At 38.8% G+C, this 16,190-nt stretch overlaps 1 protein-coding gene across 1 annotated transcript in view; it reads left to right on the top strand.

Moving 5' to 3' along the window:
• Window positions 1-16,190, top strand: part of NAV3 (neuron navigator 3) — a 248,795-nt gene that overhangs the window by 123,690 nt on the left and 108,915 nt on the right. Inside the window, exon 9 of the mRNA XM_053978007.1 lies at window positions 4,364-4,479. Coding sequence (XP_053833982.1) covers window positions 4,364-4,479 — 116 coding nt within the window. The remainder of the gene's footprint in view (window positions 1-4,363; window positions 4,480-16,190) is intronic.

The following is a 16,190-nucleotide window of genomic DNA, read 5'->3' as shown; positions in this document are numbered from 1 at the left end:
TCAGCTAAGTTTTAGTTTGGTAATAGCAACATCTGGAAGATGTTTCAGCAGTGTCTGAATTGCACGCTCGAAGAGACACTCTTTCAGTGCTGAACTACAAATAACAGTTTGGCACTTCTTTTGTCCCTGCAGAGTAACAAACTGGTAACTTCGGCTACATGAATATGTTGGTGTAGAGAAGATGTTGCCAGACTCTTCTCTGAAATGCAGGTTGAAAGGATAAGAGGTAACAGATGCAAGTTACAGCAGCGGAGGTGCTGATTGAAAGTTAAAAAATATGGGTTTAGTTTGAGGGCGGTGAAAAACTTTGTGCAGGCTGTGGAGTGAAGTTGTGGAATCTCTGTCTTGGGCATGTCCAGGATCCAACAAATCAAGGCTCTGAGCAACTTAATGTGACCAGACCCTCTTTAAGAATGTCATTGGACCAGATGGCACCTAGAGGATCTTTCTGATCTCAATTACTTCATGATTCTGTAAGGACTAATGTGTTCAATAGATAGGACAGAAAAAGGATATATTGGTGTAATAAATAAACATGTTACTGATTACTGAAACTTTGTTCCCAACTCCATTACTACATGGTGATTAACACAATTGTTTTTCTAGGCCATGGTTTCAAGGGTGAGCAGGAGGTTCAGAGCAGTGACAGAGGGGAAGGAGGATATATCTGGTTTTATCTCTGGAAGTACAGTGACATTGAATTCCAGATGCCTATTCAGGATGTTTTTGTACAGGCTTAGGGAAAAAATTATACTACTCTTCAAGGATCCTGCAACCATAACATATGCAGGGTTTTTTTAAAGCCATATTGATGTCCATTTTTAATGACCAGAAGCTACTTCTGTGTCACTGACACTCCACTTCTGTGGAGTTGAAACTAAGTTTCAACTTAGAAAAAAACATTCTGTCAGTTAATTGTGTTGCTAATAATAGATTATGCTGCTGAACATACTTTCTTCAATAAAGTGAAGATTCAAAGTCATACTACAGTACTTTATTGATTCCTGCTATTTACATTGCTGCTGTGAAAATAAAGCAACAGTCACTACCAAAGTTTTGCAGTCATAGGTAGTGCTAAAGATTGCCACTCACCAGTTTTAATTGTAACAAATACATGGTCTTCAGACAGATCGTCCCATTTTTTCCATGATAGATTTTCAAGTAATTGTGCAAGAAAAGTTTCCATTGTGGAGGTGTTAGTTTAAGATATGGGAAGAAGTGAAGAAATCATTATAAACACATATTTGATTAATTCAGTTCTTTGACTAAAAAAGGTGTTTTCCTTCTCTTTGATTGCTCTTTTTAAATATGTGAGGAATAATCCCATTCCCTTCCTTCTCTTTTGTGAGGCTAAACCAAATCAACTCTTTCTGGTTTTGTGTTTGTTGTTTTTTGGTTCTGGTTGTTTTTTTTTTTAGAAGGGTTTCTTCTTCCCCATGAGCATCCTAGTAGCCCTTCCTTGCACCTGTTCCCAATTTAACTTACAATTCTTGAACAAGGGTGATCGAACTGCTCATATTGCAGACGTGGTCCTGCCAGTCTGTTACACTGACAGTGATACACATTCAAGACAGCTGCATCTCAGAGAGCTGTTGGAAAAACGCCATCATATTAATCTGATATCTTTTGGAATGTCAACTAAAAAGCAAACAAATCTTTGATGTTATCTGTGTTTATTTAAGGTTGGCTATTTCGTTAGAGACAGCCAAGTGCTTAGAGACCACTTATTAAGTAGTGCTTCAAATTCTGTTCTTAATTACCCCGTACAGGCTCATTTTAATCAGAATGAATAAGCTTGTGCAGGTCTGACTGAAAGAAGGATTTGTCCCATTAAGTGAGTTTGATACTCTTACAAATAGGTAGCATGTAACTTAGTGGGTTGGGGATAAATGTATTCTTTGATTGCCATGATTAAAATAGGAACAAATTGTCCTGTTTTCATGAAGGTTGCCTAAATTAACCTCCACTGTAGATGTACAGCACTGGAAGAAATATCACTGGGCTGGCTTTGACTAAAGTGAAATTCTTTTCCCTTTTCTTGATATCAAGAGACATGCAAGAATTTAATTATTTTTAAGGCAGTGGTCCGTGAATAGGTAGAGGATCATTCATTTAGGCCAGTGTGCAAGGTTAATGAGAAGGATCACTTAATTTGCTGCTTACTTGCTTCAGGCTTAATCTGTGCTGCAGTCCTGCAGCAATCACTTGAGTCCTTCATAGGATTAATACATCTCACTGAAAGACATTAAAGCCTGAAGTACACAAGACAAACCTCACAATTTCATTCCCATTTTCTTAAAAATTAGAAGAGGCATTTATATTCTTGGTCCAATGTATCACAACCCACAAGGGGCCCACAGCAATGCAACTTGAAGTTTTAGGTACCCAGTGTGTACCTGGGCCTCCTTGTTCCCCAAGAACCCCAAATTCCTACATCATTTTACTTGGAAATCTTCCACCCCTAGTCTAGTCTTTCACCATTCTCAGTGTTTCTGGGCTAAGCTCAACTCCAGAGAAAATCAGGGCCTTGGCCATCCTGCATGAAAAGGCAGGACTGGTGTGTAAGTGCTGGCAGCCAGCAGCCCCCTGGAGACCTTGTAGAAAAAGAGCTATTTGTGAGAGACCTGTTCGCTGTTCCCTCCCTGCAGTATCTCCATCGCAGCTGCCCAAGGGCTGGTGCTTTCTAGTCCATCTGTACCACAACTAATAACCTGTTGTCTCAAGTAAGCAGAACTTAGATTGCTGCAAAATCCATAGTCCTCCATGAGATTTCTGTTGTTTCCTCAGACAATTAAAATTTTAATGATTCAAAGTCCTTTGGGAAAGCAAGTGGGACTATGGAGTTTCAGAGTGTGTTCACTGCAGAGGGATAGAGTGATCTCTCTTTTTACTTAAGAGTCTGTCCTCTCAAGCATAAAATGTAAAACTACATTAAAGGTTGGCAGGACATAGTTAACCTTGCAACATGAGCTGAGCTTGTGTCTCCAGTAGTGTGTGACATACAAAAACCAAAAATAGTTTTTTATAGAGCAGTTGTCTGTTTCCAGCATCTCAAAAGTACAGAAATTGATAAGAAAACAGTGCATCTGATCAGGCATAATTTACGTTTCTGTTTCTGAGTTGGATTCTAATCAATGGATTCCACCATTTCAGTACTTGTGCTGCTCTTTGTGCAGATATCTGTTTCCTCATCTATTGTTACGAATTGCTGAACAAATTCATTCAGTAAATGTAAAGAAAATATTAACTGGAAATTTATGTCATAAAATAAGTTGCTATAAAATTATTTTGAGAGATAAGTCACTTTTTAAATGAGTTTTATTTATAAAATACAGATACATCACACAGTTAAATATTTCTCTTTTAGGTTTGGTCATTGTAAACACTTTATGGTGAATTTTGAAAATTGAACTATAAATGTCACACTTTAAAATTAGGATATAAATATTTCACTAGTCTTTTAATAAATCAGAAGAGTGACTGCTATTCATGTCAGGAAAGCTGGAAGAGCTTAAGAGCTTAAGCTCTAAGTGAAGATCTTTTAAAATTTCATTTCAAGTGGCTAATATATCTTTACATGTGTTCTTTTACTGCATACATGGTAGTACATGTTGCTTTTTGATGACATCATAGTTCAGCAGTTCCAGGGTAAAGTAGATTCTACAGCTATTCCATAAGAAGAGGCAATAAGTGTGTGAGATATTTTTTTTTTATAATCAGTGTGCTCATGTATTTCTTGCTATTTACTTTCATATAACAGAAAGTAACTGTATTCAATGAGGGGTTCCCATTATAATTTATCATTGATATTCACAGAAATATACCCTCAAAGAAAATATGAGCTATTTGTTAGAAAGTTAATTGAAAACTTGTATTATCCCATTCCCCAGTGTTTTATAAGGGCATTATCAAAAGAAGCTGCACAACACAGATTTAAATATGTGGGCCAAATTTCCATCCAGCCTTGCATAAGCTTTTTCCCACATGGCCTTTCTTATTTAATATTTCATCAATTACAAGTTTTTATTTCCTTTATGTATGTGCAGGGATGTGACTTAAACAATATTAATGGATTCTGACAAGATCTGGTTGACAAATCCTTCAGAAAAAAAGTAAGGAAAAAAAAAAAGGCTTAAAATTTCACAGAATTAACTGCAAGTTGTTTCTGCAGAGAGAGAGAGAGAAAGCCTAGTTGCTTGTATATTTGTGTGGCTGGACTTTAAACTAGCATAATAACAATGTGACAAAAATTCATATTTTCACCCTATAGTGATATGATTCTAGATGGAGCTGCAAGTAGCACTTTTTTCCATGAACACATGAATGACAGATAATAATAATCAATCTTCTTGCTTGATTTCAGAACTCTCTCAGAAAATGACAGTACCTCTTTACCACCTGCTGACTCCTGTACTAGTCCTACTAAAATGGATTTGTCGTTTAGTAAGACTGCCAAACAGTGCCTAGAAGAGATATCTGGTGAGTAACAATGAGTCAGGAGAAGACTGTGAGCTTCTTTATTTACATCTGTTTCTTACAGGCACCTTTGTGGTGGGTTGAAATAATACTTCTGACCTCCAATCATGAGGGGTATTAAATACACAGAAAATTTAGGTCATGCATATTTAGTGCTTCAAATCCACTGTTATCTATTTGAACTAGTTCCTTCTGTTCAAATGCCCTCTTCATCATTTTGCAGAAACGGGGTTTTGACAATCTAGGGTTTCAAGTAATTGTTATCTCATTTAATCATACTGAATGTTCCAAGAGGAGCAGTGGAAAGTCGACTTCAGAAAGTTTAATGCTCTCATTTAATAACATCAAATTAAATCATAACATCAGAACTGAGTCATAAATTACATAATACACATGTTCCTTTTAATAATGAATCTGTATTCTGAAAACAAGCAAGTCCTTACTATTGTACCTGACCTGTAAGCTGCTGCTAGAGCTAAGCTGCTAAAGTTTGTGTTGCAAGGAATTCCTTGTAAACATGGATTAAAGTCCTTACTAGGTTACAAAGCTGAAGGGATGGGGTATTTGAGTCATATTGGAATAATTCCTTTGAAGTCAGCAGAACCATGTTGAGTTACATCAGCACTGGGTCTGGCCATGACTCTGCCTATCCACGCAAAAAGCAAAGGGTGCTACACCTCACTTTCTCATCAGCACTGAATTGTGCTGCAGGGTTGTGTACAAAGGGACTCTTTGCAAGAGCTGTTACTTGGAGGGTTAAGGGTTTATTTTTGCTGTTGCTTTGTTTTGTTTTTCATTAGCATCCTTAATCTTATAATTTTACAGAAATTAAAGGTGATACCCTATCTCGCTGGTTTTACCTATAGTTTTGCCCTTTTACCAAAAATTTTCAACATTTAAATGGATTTGTAATGAGTCTTGGTTCTTCTCACACAAGATATAACTCATTTAAAGCACTAATTTGACACATCAGCCTAAAATTATCTCTCCACAAGAAGGGAAATCAGATGCCCAAGATTTATGGGGACTGTCTTGACATTTAGCTGACTCCTACTGAAATAGGTTTTGTCCTGGTTTGTCTCAGTCCCTTTGGAAATTTTCTGATATCCTTTATTTGCACAGCCAGCTTCTGTGATAAATATGTCACTCTGAAACATGGTGTAATGTTCTTTGGAGGTGATGCATACCTGTTAAAATATAAAAGCGTTTTTAATTACTCCAGAAATTGGACTCCTTGGTCTAATACATATAAAGAGTTTAACTGAAACACTTACCACAGATCAAGAGATGCTTCAAGGAATCATCCAGAGATACTGGAAAAACCCCAAACAATTCAATACCTGCTGAAATGATCAAACAGAGTATCATGTCTGATGACCTTTCACTGTTCTGAACAGAAACTAAACACATCACAAAGAAGAAAATGACAGAAAGAAAACTAGATACCAGAGATGCTCCTAGTCTGATTATTTAGACTCTGTCATTAGCTGTTGATTGGTATAACAGGCTGTAAAGCAGAACCACTGGGAAAATGTGGTCAGTGATTTGTTGTGTGAATAGGGAAACAGAGGTGTGTCACTCGTATTTAACTGTTAGCAGCAAAGGAATAAATGGATCAAGTACTATATTTGCGGAACAATTAATTTTCTGTGTGGATGATCTCATGTGATAGTTGCTCAGAGGAGTGTTCCATGATGGATTAGCTATGAGAAAGGGAGTTAAAGGGAATTATGAGAAAGGACAGTTAAATTCTTTTACTTAAGAGCATCTTTATTCTGATATGATAAAGGGATTACACCAGTAGTAGCAAAGAGATAGGCAAGGTTAATTTCCATGGTCTGGTCATTTATTTTCAGGGTATTAAGCAATGAATATCCAGTTTCTTTCATTTTGATATTACCTTTTTCCTGAAATTGTCAACTGTTGCTGTGGGTGGACATCATATTTATATTATCTTGATCTCATTTTGAAACTCAGTAGCCACCACACTAGCACAATATGTTTGTAAACAGTAAGGATCAGTAAGGATAATGCAAAAGAGTGAACATCTGTGGAAATCACTAAACAGCTTGGAGGAGTGTGTTCATATAGTGCTGTCCCACCTGTATTGTGTTTCTGCTTCATCCATCATTATTATTTTTAAAGTGCCAAATATTTAGAACTAAGGCTGCCATCCTCAGGACTAGAATATTTTAGCCAATATTGTTGTATAAACTGTTTCTCTACTTTCTAAATATTTACACATTCCTGTTTGTTATTGCTTCTTGGCTGAAGATTACTGCTTCCATAACCAGCCAAGCTGTTCATGTAGAACTCCTAATCCACTTCAGAGCAATATCAGCCAATTGAACCTAAACTAATGCTTTAAGCATGTCTAGTTCAAGACTTCTCCATATCAAAGACAAAAGTTGGATGCAGAAATAATACTCTTGAAATTATTTAGGAGTGGTTGGCCAGGCACCATTCTCCTAGTGTAATTCAGGAACCAAGCCCAAGTTAATTTCCTTGCTGTAGTGGTGAAAAGTCATGTCTCTGCTTTCTGTGTCCAGCAAGGTAGTTCACATCCCTTTGCTACTGTCTAAACAGTGGTGATGGGAAAGAAGAAAGTAAAGCAAGAATCTCTAGAGGGAGTTTTCAGTTCTCTTCTGCTCTGTCTTCCTCCTCCAAGGGAGCTGGTTACATTTATAGCCTCTCCTGTCTTCCAACTCAGAGCTGGTGAAAGGTAGAGTCAGAGCTCAAGCCATGTGTTTGCTGTCCACTGCTTTGCAAATGATTACTTCGTTTTACCTGCACAGCCATGAGAAAAGAGTAGTGCTAGAAGGCAAGGGAGGTGGGGAGGCTGGTGTTGGCATGGACTCAGAAGTGTGGCTTGTGGTTGTCCTGATAAAATTGGGCAACCTCTATATTTTTATCTTGTCACCAGTAATCTGCTGCTTTTGGTGAATATATATGTGGCTTATGCCTAAAGCCAGTTCTGCATCTTGGTAGAGGTACTGTAAATACGTTACTTTGTCTCTGGAGGGAATTTGTTCTAGATGTGATCTGCAGACTTTTTCCTACTTTTTTTCCCCCCTTTGAATATTCCACAGCTCAGCCAGAGCAGCCCCAAGTGTTTCCACAGTGCAAATGCAGATCAGCACTAGAATAGACCTAGAGCAGTTTTTAGTCTTCCTGCACACCTTGAATCCCCTCTGTGTGCACAGCTCCAGTGATACATGCACTCCCACTGAATGAGCCCTGTTTGTAGGCATTAGACACCTGAGGAGTAGTTCTGGTGTGTTCTGGTGTGGTAGGCTTGTTGCTCCTGTGGCACCCAGGTGTGCAGACCTCTGTCCGAGAAATCCCAGACAGAATCTGAGTCCCCTAAATAAGGAACAATTCTGCATTCAAGTATGAACACAATTTTTTGAATGTACTTTATGTACCTTTTGCCTCAACAAGACTACTCAGTATCTATCCACTCAGTTTCTACAAAACTGGAATATATCTTTATAAACAGGATTATAAAATGATATTGACAATAAAGGCTAATAAAGTAATCCAGGTTGGCTGTTGTTATTCATTATATGTCTGGGAACAAGTTGTTCAGACTTTCTTACCAACTATTTCTTCTTAAAGTAGCTGTGATATTTATCACCTTCTGCAGCAGGTTTATTAGAGAAGGATGTCAGCAAGTTAATTAGTTAATAATCCTTCGTAAACTGTACATGTCAGTAAACTACGAAGTATTATTTTATGAAATATAAAAAATATTTTAAAAAATATTATTTTATGAAATTAGTGATAGCATTTGGCTTTCACAAGTGCTGGCATGTTCTAAGAGCATAATGCAAAGTATTCGATTAAGTAATTATTCATGAATCTATAAATATTGACTAATTATTTGAAATCTGATGGATGAAGCAGAAATGAAACAGTACTTTCAAAAGTTATAGGCCTATCTCAATGGCAGGATTAGCATAAAAACATTCAAATTTAAATTTTATGTTTATTGTGCTTAATTTTTTGTTCTCTGAAAGAAACAATTAATACATGCAGGAATCATTTACATTTTTTTCAAGTAAGTTTAACTGAAGAGATTCATAATCTCTTCATAGATTCATAATCTCTTCATGGATTTCCGTATCTATTACGTAATTCATTTGTAGGATTCTAAACCATCCACTGAGACTTCAAAGAAAGTCTTATCTGACAGCAAAATTTGTCCATATATTATTAGTTCTTGAAATAATTTTTATAATTCCTTTTATGAAGGAGACAGTAAAAATAAAGTAGTATGTTACACTGACTGTGATGAATTGGGGAAGTTCCCTAAGATGTTCTTGATGTAAACATATTCCTGCTTGGTGGGTGGAGAACACACTGAACTGCAAGGTAGTTGGGGAATAATGCTGTCATGACGTTTGCTCTCCTCTAGTCTCCTATACTTTCTTCTTACCATAGAAAAATGTATTTTTTGGTTGCTATATCTAAACATTTTAAAATGGAGAGCTGAGCTTTAGAAAGTTCTTTTTCAGGAAATAAACCTAAGAACTTTCCACATTACATTTTTATGTTTTCGCAAGTGACACCCTGCAGAGAGATGTGGTAAAGTACGAGGATAAATTCAGTGTTGTTTCTACTGAGTACTTGGTCTAAGATAATTAAGTATCCATTATATATGGGGATGATCACAATGGCCTGTCAAGCAAGTGAGGCAATGGGATTAATGGGAGAAAAGTTCTTATAACTTCATAATTTTATAAAGAGATGTAGTAAAATGTCTGTACACGGGAAGGCTGAATGAAGGTTGTGTGATTAGCCTCTGTACCTCTGTATAACAGCATTGGACTCACTGTGTTTTCAATGTATTTCAAAATGGGGCAGATAAATGCTGCAGCTGCCAGTTACACAGCTCTTACACAGTCCAGGTATCACTCCCTTTTCAGTATGATGGTCTGTGACCTGTGTGCTGCTGAAGCTGGGCTGCAATGAACAGCTCAGCTGGTACAAGTAACATGTCAGCAGAGACACTGAGGCCCACTGGGTTGCCCAGGATGCAGCTGTGCAACTACCAGAGACCCATCCAGCCTGGAGGGGTGTGGCACCTCTGGACAGCACCGTATGTGAGGTTTGGTGTGGCTCACTGGGTGAACATTTTTCATCCTGTAATTTTTCTGCTCCCAGCGAGAAAGAGTACTGACTATGCCTGTCCAATTCTGGCAGGCTTGTACCTGCTGTCTCATGTTGGAGCTGAGCAGCCGTGCACTGCTTTCCTAGCAGAGCAGTGCTGAGCACTAGGGGTGTGCCCTGCCCACAAGGGTTCCTGAGACCAGCTGCAGCTCTGCAGTGCACACTGCTGCGTGTTACCACACGCGCTGGGAGCCTGGATGGAGGCAGAGCGGGTCCCCATCTGCCTACAGCTTACTATGGAGACAAATCACTGCCTGCAGGTGTTGGGGCATGAAAGGGCAGGTGGGGAAGTTATTAATGGATTTGAAGTATCAGGGAGAGATTCAGACTTGCTCTTTATGGTAGGAAAAGAGCCTGTTCTCTTGATTCCAAGACAATCACCAAGAGAACTTTGGCATCACAGAGTCAAATCACAGAATCACAGTCTGATTTGGTTTGGAAGGGACCCAGAAGGATCATCAAGTCCAGCTCTTGTGAATGGCCCACACAGGGATTGGATCCACGACCTTGCACTGTACTCTGGCCAACTGAGCTAAAAATCATTAGCCTTCCTGTTAATTCAAAACATAGCAATGGAGAATACTGTGCCAATTTGAGTATAAATTTAGGATATAAAACCAATTAATGCAAAAAGAGTGAGACTACCCTTCTTTTTTGAAATTCTCTATTGTCAATACCTCCCTGTTAGGACTTTCTAACAACCACCGCTTAATCAGGCATATTGGACAGGCTAGGACAGCCACATTGAACTGTCAGTGCACACCAGCACAGGAGTGTGCAGGTGGTGCTGGAACTCTGTGACAACACCGGCACCACACCAGCTCTGAGACACCATTGGCATCCACACCACACCTGCTCTGCTGCAGGTGGGCACCAGCACGTTCGTAAAACCCTTCCAAGAGCCCATGTGTCACTGCAGCTGGCAGACCCTGGAGTAAACACAGCAGTCTTATCTTTTGTTTGCATGCTGAAAAAGTGATAGGTTTTTAAATATTTGGGACAGTTTTGTACTCGTGCAGACAGACCATTTCTCTTGTATTCTCTTTGACTGTATGTTCTAGGTGGGGATGGGAGTGGTACCTCTTCTTGATGTGGAACATGTCTTTCTTGGAATTCGTCAGTGCTTTAATATTTAAAGCCACCATTACTTTAGACTACTGATTGTTTTTTTCTGAGTTATTCTGAGTTTCTGAGAGTTATCTAGGAAGAAATGTACCTTTCCTTTGAAATTTCCAAGAATTTTCCCCTGTGTATCTTCAAAAACTCTAAACTGAACCAGTGAAAGACAAGAAATACACACTGAGGCTTCTGTTAACATCTGTTTATTCATACAGGAAATCTGTGAACAGCTTGTGATTCTTAGGGTGGCATTTTTAACGGTTATTTTTCTGTCAAGGTTTCTCAGGTAGAAATTTGAAATGAGTACATTTTCACACTGACAAAAGCAGTTTATTTTTATACACCAATTTTATTATTTGTAGATTTCTAGATAATGTTTTCTGAAATTAATTTTCCCTAGATAAAAAAGTTTGTATCTAAAAATTTATAATTAAATTCAGGTATTTCTTTGTCCATCTGTCCATTATTTCTGGGACTAATACATTTTTCTTTGTGAGAAAAGTCATACATTTTACCATGTCTTCTTTCTCTCTGGATAATGAATTTTAAAATAGCATTCAAAATTGCTGAACTTAGTTCAGACACAATACCAATTTGCTTTATAAAAAAAAAAAAAATTACTCCTCCATTTATAGGTTTTCTTCAGAATATTGTGAAACAATGATTTTTTACAGATTTTATAATTCTGTACTAGCCTCTGAATCTCACAGAGGTGAAAACAGGGTAGTTTTCTAAGGAGAAAGAAATAAAATATTTCCTTTTATTAATCATTTTACCAGACAAATACTGTTGTGTTCCATGTCTTATGATACTAAATTACATTTTTTTTTATTTAGAGCAGAAATTGCAGGACTGAAGGTCTTTTTGCAAGTCTGCTTTTAGCTACCTGCATAGGGAGTAACAGTGATAAGGAAGAAATAGTTTTTCATCTTTACCTTTCAGGGAGAAAAATAGGATTTGACTATGAGCTAGATCTGTTACTGTAGCATCCCATTCAGGTGAAGCTGTGTCTTGAAACCTGTGGCACTGTAAACGGGGCAGAGGCTTCTGTGTCTTCAGTTTAATTCACCAGGATGTTTGCTGCCATGGCAGCCAGCAGCATTCACTGCAGTAGCAGAGAAGAGTCATATATCTGGGAATGCAGGTTGAATACTAAAATGTAAGGAGGCTTGTGCTTCAGTGGTTAATTTTGGCTCTTTATTGAGCTCTGACGTGGAGGCTGTACTTGCAGTTCTGTGTCAGCCCATCTAAAGTGAAGAGCTGTGCACTAGGTTCAGTCATGAGCTGGTGAGAGGGAGGGGAAAATCCAAGACAGTACTTGTGCCTACTTTGGATTTCAGAAGGCAGCAGCTGTAGAAAGAGATGCAGGCCCACCGCTCCGATGAGACTGGTGATTGGATGGAGAGGGGAAAACACAGTTGGCTTTTGGGATTACTTCTGTGCTGGAGCAGAGTGTTTGATCAACTCTCTTCTGCTTGAGAGAAACCTAAGAGAAAATGACTGTAAGTACTGCAGATTAATGTGACGGCTGAGAAGTGGCTTAGCAGAGACAGCAGTGTAATTTTAAAGATGACTGTGCCTGTCTAGTCCCTTACAGTACGTAGAGTGCATGTGTGAGCTGTGCTTTCACTGGGAGTGCAAGTATGTGCTACCTGGGGTGTGCAGTGTGCGGCAGTGCAGGGAGGACTGCCCGCACCTTTCAGGGGAATTGAGCTGCTGTCCATCTCATATGGAAAACATGAAATCTAACTGAGGTGAAGCCCAAGCCGGAAAGATGCAGCGATCTGCTGAATTGTCAGTGTTTAAAGGCACGGAGGTTAGAAGAGGGTGTGTTCATCTTCAGAAGCAGAAGTCTCTAACCAATCTCACGCTCATCAGTGAAGGGGAGAAGAGGCGATACTCATACAGAGACAACTGGTTTGGAAACGCCTCCAAGTCTAGCCAGAGTTACCAACAGCGGCGCACAGAAGCTGGGTGCAGAGGCTCCCTGTCCAAGGCATTCTCACAGTCAGTGCACTCTCTCTGCCACTCCAGCTTCACCACAACCCAAGCATTTCAGGGGATACCACCTGCTGGAAGCAGAACATCCAGGAAATCAGGAGACCGCTGTACAGGTGAAGGCTTTCAGACTGACAATGAGGAGAGCAAAAAATCCGATGATGAAAATTCATCCTGCGCATGCCATTTCCCCAGCAGGACCTGGGCAGAGGAGGAGGAGGGGTGCTTGCGTGAAGGGACTGCACATCTGGATGAAGATGTCATAATAACAATGCTGGGTGACCTAGAGCAGGTCCTTTACACTGATATTTTAGGTAAGTTAACTTTGGCTTGACATCAGGGAGAGCAGGAGGAGACCCGAGTGTTAGCACATATCTGCGCAGAGCAGATTTTTGATCTTGACAGTGATTTCCCAAGACAGAACTGGGTTTATTTGCAGTAGTATGCAAAAATAGGGCCCAGCCATTTCTTCTTTGCTTACTATGACCTCTTAAGACTGTGTGAAATGAAGACAAATGTCTAAATTGCTTGTGATGGGTGCAGGGGCAGCAGCAGCCTGTGAATAACTGAACATAGTTAACTTAGCTTTTTGAAAAACAAGGTGAAATATTTAAGTGCTATTAGTTTATAGCTAAATAAATCTATTTTAACGACATTTTTTCTCATTAATTTGAAACTTATATCTTGAATCCACATTTTGCGTGGGACAAAACATTTCTCGGCCTTCCTACAAACTGACCCTCCAGTATTTCTTCCCCCTTCTCTAGTCTCCCTGCAGATAACTGCTCCCCTGCATGTGGAATTGTGAGTGACAGGGTTTCAGTTCAGCTTAAATAGCCACTTTTGTTATATCTGTGCACGCCAGTGAGTATTTGAAGTCCATAGCCATAGGTGCTTCAAAGGCTTCTGTGTTACTTTTCATCTCTCAGCCCTTTAAGAGTGCTCAAAGTGTTCATTTCCAAAGCTTTGTTCTTCAGTCAGTTAAATGGTTGAAGTATCTGCTTGCTTTACGAAGGTTATATGCCATGTGCCTAGCCTGGAGCTTCTTGCTGGTAGATATGTTAGTCCTGATTGTGTTTAAACATTAAGGACAAAATTTTTGCTGTGTATGTAGTGTTATCTCCAAACAAGAAAGAAATAAGAATTATCTTTATATGCATACCTTTTATTATTAGACTGTACCAGTAGGTTAAAAGGGCTTCTGATAGAGATCAAAAGCTTGCTAGCACAGGAGAATGAGCTTTAACCTGCCTCTGCTCCTCTTCAGCTGTTTGTCACTGACAAATCCCTGCTCTCTTGTAAGCCTCAGTTTCCCTTCTTGCAGGGTAAAACTGGTGCTTTCCTTTCTGAATTGATTTAATATCTCATAGTGGACAATTCTCTGGGGAAATGTTTATTATTTGTAAATCCTTTCATGCAAATCAGACAATTGATGGAATTATTACTCTCCCATTTGCTTTGGGCTGTGATTACATGTACAGAAAACCAGAAATTATTGTGAACAGTATTATTGAATGTGAAATTATTAGGGAGCTTCAGAAATGTGAATGTAAAAGTCTGACCTGAGTATCTAGTGGTTTCTGTAAAATGTCTATTTTGATTTCCTGTAAATGTATCTCACACAGTGTAAGAAATCAATTTATTTCCCAGAAATTTACTGAGGGAATAATGATTAGCTGTTCATAGGCAAAAAATTTGGGGACAATATTTTAGAAAATTCATGTTTAATATAAATGATGAAGCTACAAATGATTGGAAAAAATGGCCTTTCTTGTAAGAGGAACGGAATTTTGACAGAAAGTTTCAGGTTACCCTAGTTGTAGTCTTATTGCAGTCTCCCCATGTGTGAAACAGAATGTTTTTTTCTTAGTGTACAAACCAGAATCACTTGAGATAACAAGACCAGGAGCTTTTCTGATATGTTAGAGTCTGCAAATATGGCTAGACTCTATGATGACAGTGTGCCATATTATAAGAAACAAGGTACCCAGAAGAGTCTGGGATCCCTTTGAACCCAGTCCTCATTCAATAAGCACCGCAGTGTCTCCACTAGCAGGCACGGTGTAGCTAGTTTTCAGAAAAATTAACATATTCATCATCCCTATGGTCCTCTTTAGAGAAGGAGGCTTGATGTAGATGGGGAGTCAGTGCTGTCATGAAAACATAAGATCTTGTACTCAGTACAGAAAATTTCTTCACTGTCAACTGTTTATACTCTCTGACTTGTTCATCCATGGTACAGCAGGATTCCAGTGACATTTAGGGAATGATGGAAAGAAAAAATAATTATTCCTTTCAAATCACTCTAGCGGTTAGTTTGAGATTTTTTTTTAATAGTACTATGTAGTATTTTAATATAAATAAACTTCAGATTTAACTTTTTTTTTTTCATGAAAATTGGTGGAAATTATCTGCTGTGTCACTGAGAGATCAAAAGAGATTAGATCTCAAGCTTTTCACTTCTGCAGGATAGAATAACAGCAATTTTATGGTGTAATTTGTCTGAAAGCGAAGTGTTCTTCACTGTGAAAATATATTTTGGCAGCTTGCCACATATGTACCTTTTTATTTAATGTATTGCAATTATACCTCAAGGCTTTGTTATGCCATTTACTGTGCAATACATATTAAAAAAGACAGCTGCTGTCACTTTTCCTGGAAGAATTTGCAATGTTAACATGCAGCAAAGGACAACTGACAAGGATAAACAAGGAAGGAAAAGGGCAACGTCACTGTAAAATATGAATTGTATTCAGTTACTCAAATAAATACAAAGGTAAAGTATTGCTTTGCCTTTAATTTTCCATGCATAGACCCCAGAATTTGTCTTTCTGTGTAAATAGAACATTTTCTTATACCAACAAGCTATTCTTTTCCCTCTGGTTCAAGGCAGGGCAGGTAACATTTACTGGATCTTCCCTATATAGGTATTATGGCAGGAATATAATGTGCCCCTGGAAGTCAATTGGAATGCATATGGCAGAGCAGGGAAAGCAAAGGGCAGTGATTGAGGAACTGAGTGCACCACAGACAACTGGCTGGAGGCAGGCATGGACAGTGTGCCTGGAAATTGTCTGGGCTTTAAAAGGTTTTACAGGATGTAAATGTCTTCCGCTTAGCCTGGCCATGAGCCCTTTTGCCTCACAGGAATCTCCAGGGTGTTACAGAAACTTCTGCTAAGAGTTGGTGGGATCCATTGATTGCCAGTGCTTTAGCAAACACATCTAGCACAGTTGTTAGTGTGTTAGGAACACAGGAACAGTTGCAACTAATTTCAGTGACTGCAGACATTTGCCTCTTGCAAGACACTATGTGTAAAAATGTACACAGGTAGTTTATTTTATGAAACTAAATACTGTGAACAGACGTGGCCTTGGGGTGTGGCTTGAGAAGAGAGAGTTTGGCAGCAGTGCAGGGCCTGTATC

The sequence above is a fragment of the Vidua macroura genome, chromosome 5 (genome assembly GCF_024509145.1).
Source record: "Vidua macroura isolate BioBank_ID:100142 chromosome 5, ASM2450914v1, whole genome shotgun sequence".
Lineage (NCBI taxonomy): Eukaryota > Metazoa > Chordata > Aves > Passeriformes > Viduidae > Vidua > Vidua macroura.
The sequence above is the reverse complement of the archived record's forward strand: the minus strand, read 5'-3'. Positions and strand labels throughout refer to the sequence as shown.